The sequence below is a fragment of the Alligator sinensis genome, unplaced genomic scaffold, assembly GCF_000455745.1.
Source record: "Alligator sinensis unplaced genomic scaffold, ASM45574v1 scaffold406_2, whole genome shotgun sequence".
Classification (NCBI taxonomy): Eukaryota; Metazoa; Chordata; order Crocodylia; family Alligatoridae; genus Alligator; species Alligator sinensis.
Window position 1 is genome coordinate 1,001,765 of NW_005842543.1, and position 399 is coordinate 1,002,163.

The 399-nt window shown below is 65.2% G+C and overlaps 1 protein-coding gene across 3 annotated transcripts in view; it reads right to left on the reverse strand.

Annotated features, from left to right (window-relative positions):
- ALOX5AP (arachidonate 5-lipoxygenase activating protein) overlaps positions 1 to 360 on the reverse strand; it is a 34,694-nt gene extending 34,334 nt beyond the window's left edge. For 2 of the 3 annotated variants that reach the window (XM_025213639.1, XM_025213635.1), the window contains exon 1: positions 186 to 360. In XM_025213639.1, the coding sequence (XP_025069424.1) occupies positions 186 to 207 (22 nt within the window). In that variant the 5' untranslated portion in view covers positions 208 to 360. The remainder of the gene's footprint in view (positions 1 to 185) is intronic. The other variant, XM_025213637.1, reaches the window with a different exon arrangement.
- Positions 361 to 399: the final 39 nt, after the last annotated feature.

Below are 399 nucleotides of genomic sequence, written 5' to 3' on the forward strand. Positions count from 1 at the left end.
CACCATCTGCACCCTCTATCCCAAAATCCTAGGCGCACCCACGGAAGGTCTCTGCATTGCTGGCTGCAGGGGAGGGCTTGAATCCCTCCTGTTGGTCCCAGCCCCCAGGGGCTGTTTTACATTCACGGGTCCTTGAATGAGATGCAGAAAACAAGCCCCTCAGGCAGGGATCCCAATGCACTCACTGCCCTCTAGGCTGCACCTCATGCTTCCTCTTGCTGGCAAGAGCCCAGCGCGGGGCGCCCCCCTGCTCCTCTACGCCCTCTTGCAAGGGACTTCCTGGGATCCGGCAGCTCCCGCTGCCTTGATGCCCGGGACCGGGAGCTTACTGCTCCGGCTGCCCCGCCTCCACCGCCTGAGTCGGGCGGGGGCGCCCGGCTGCGCAGCCGCGGCTCTGTG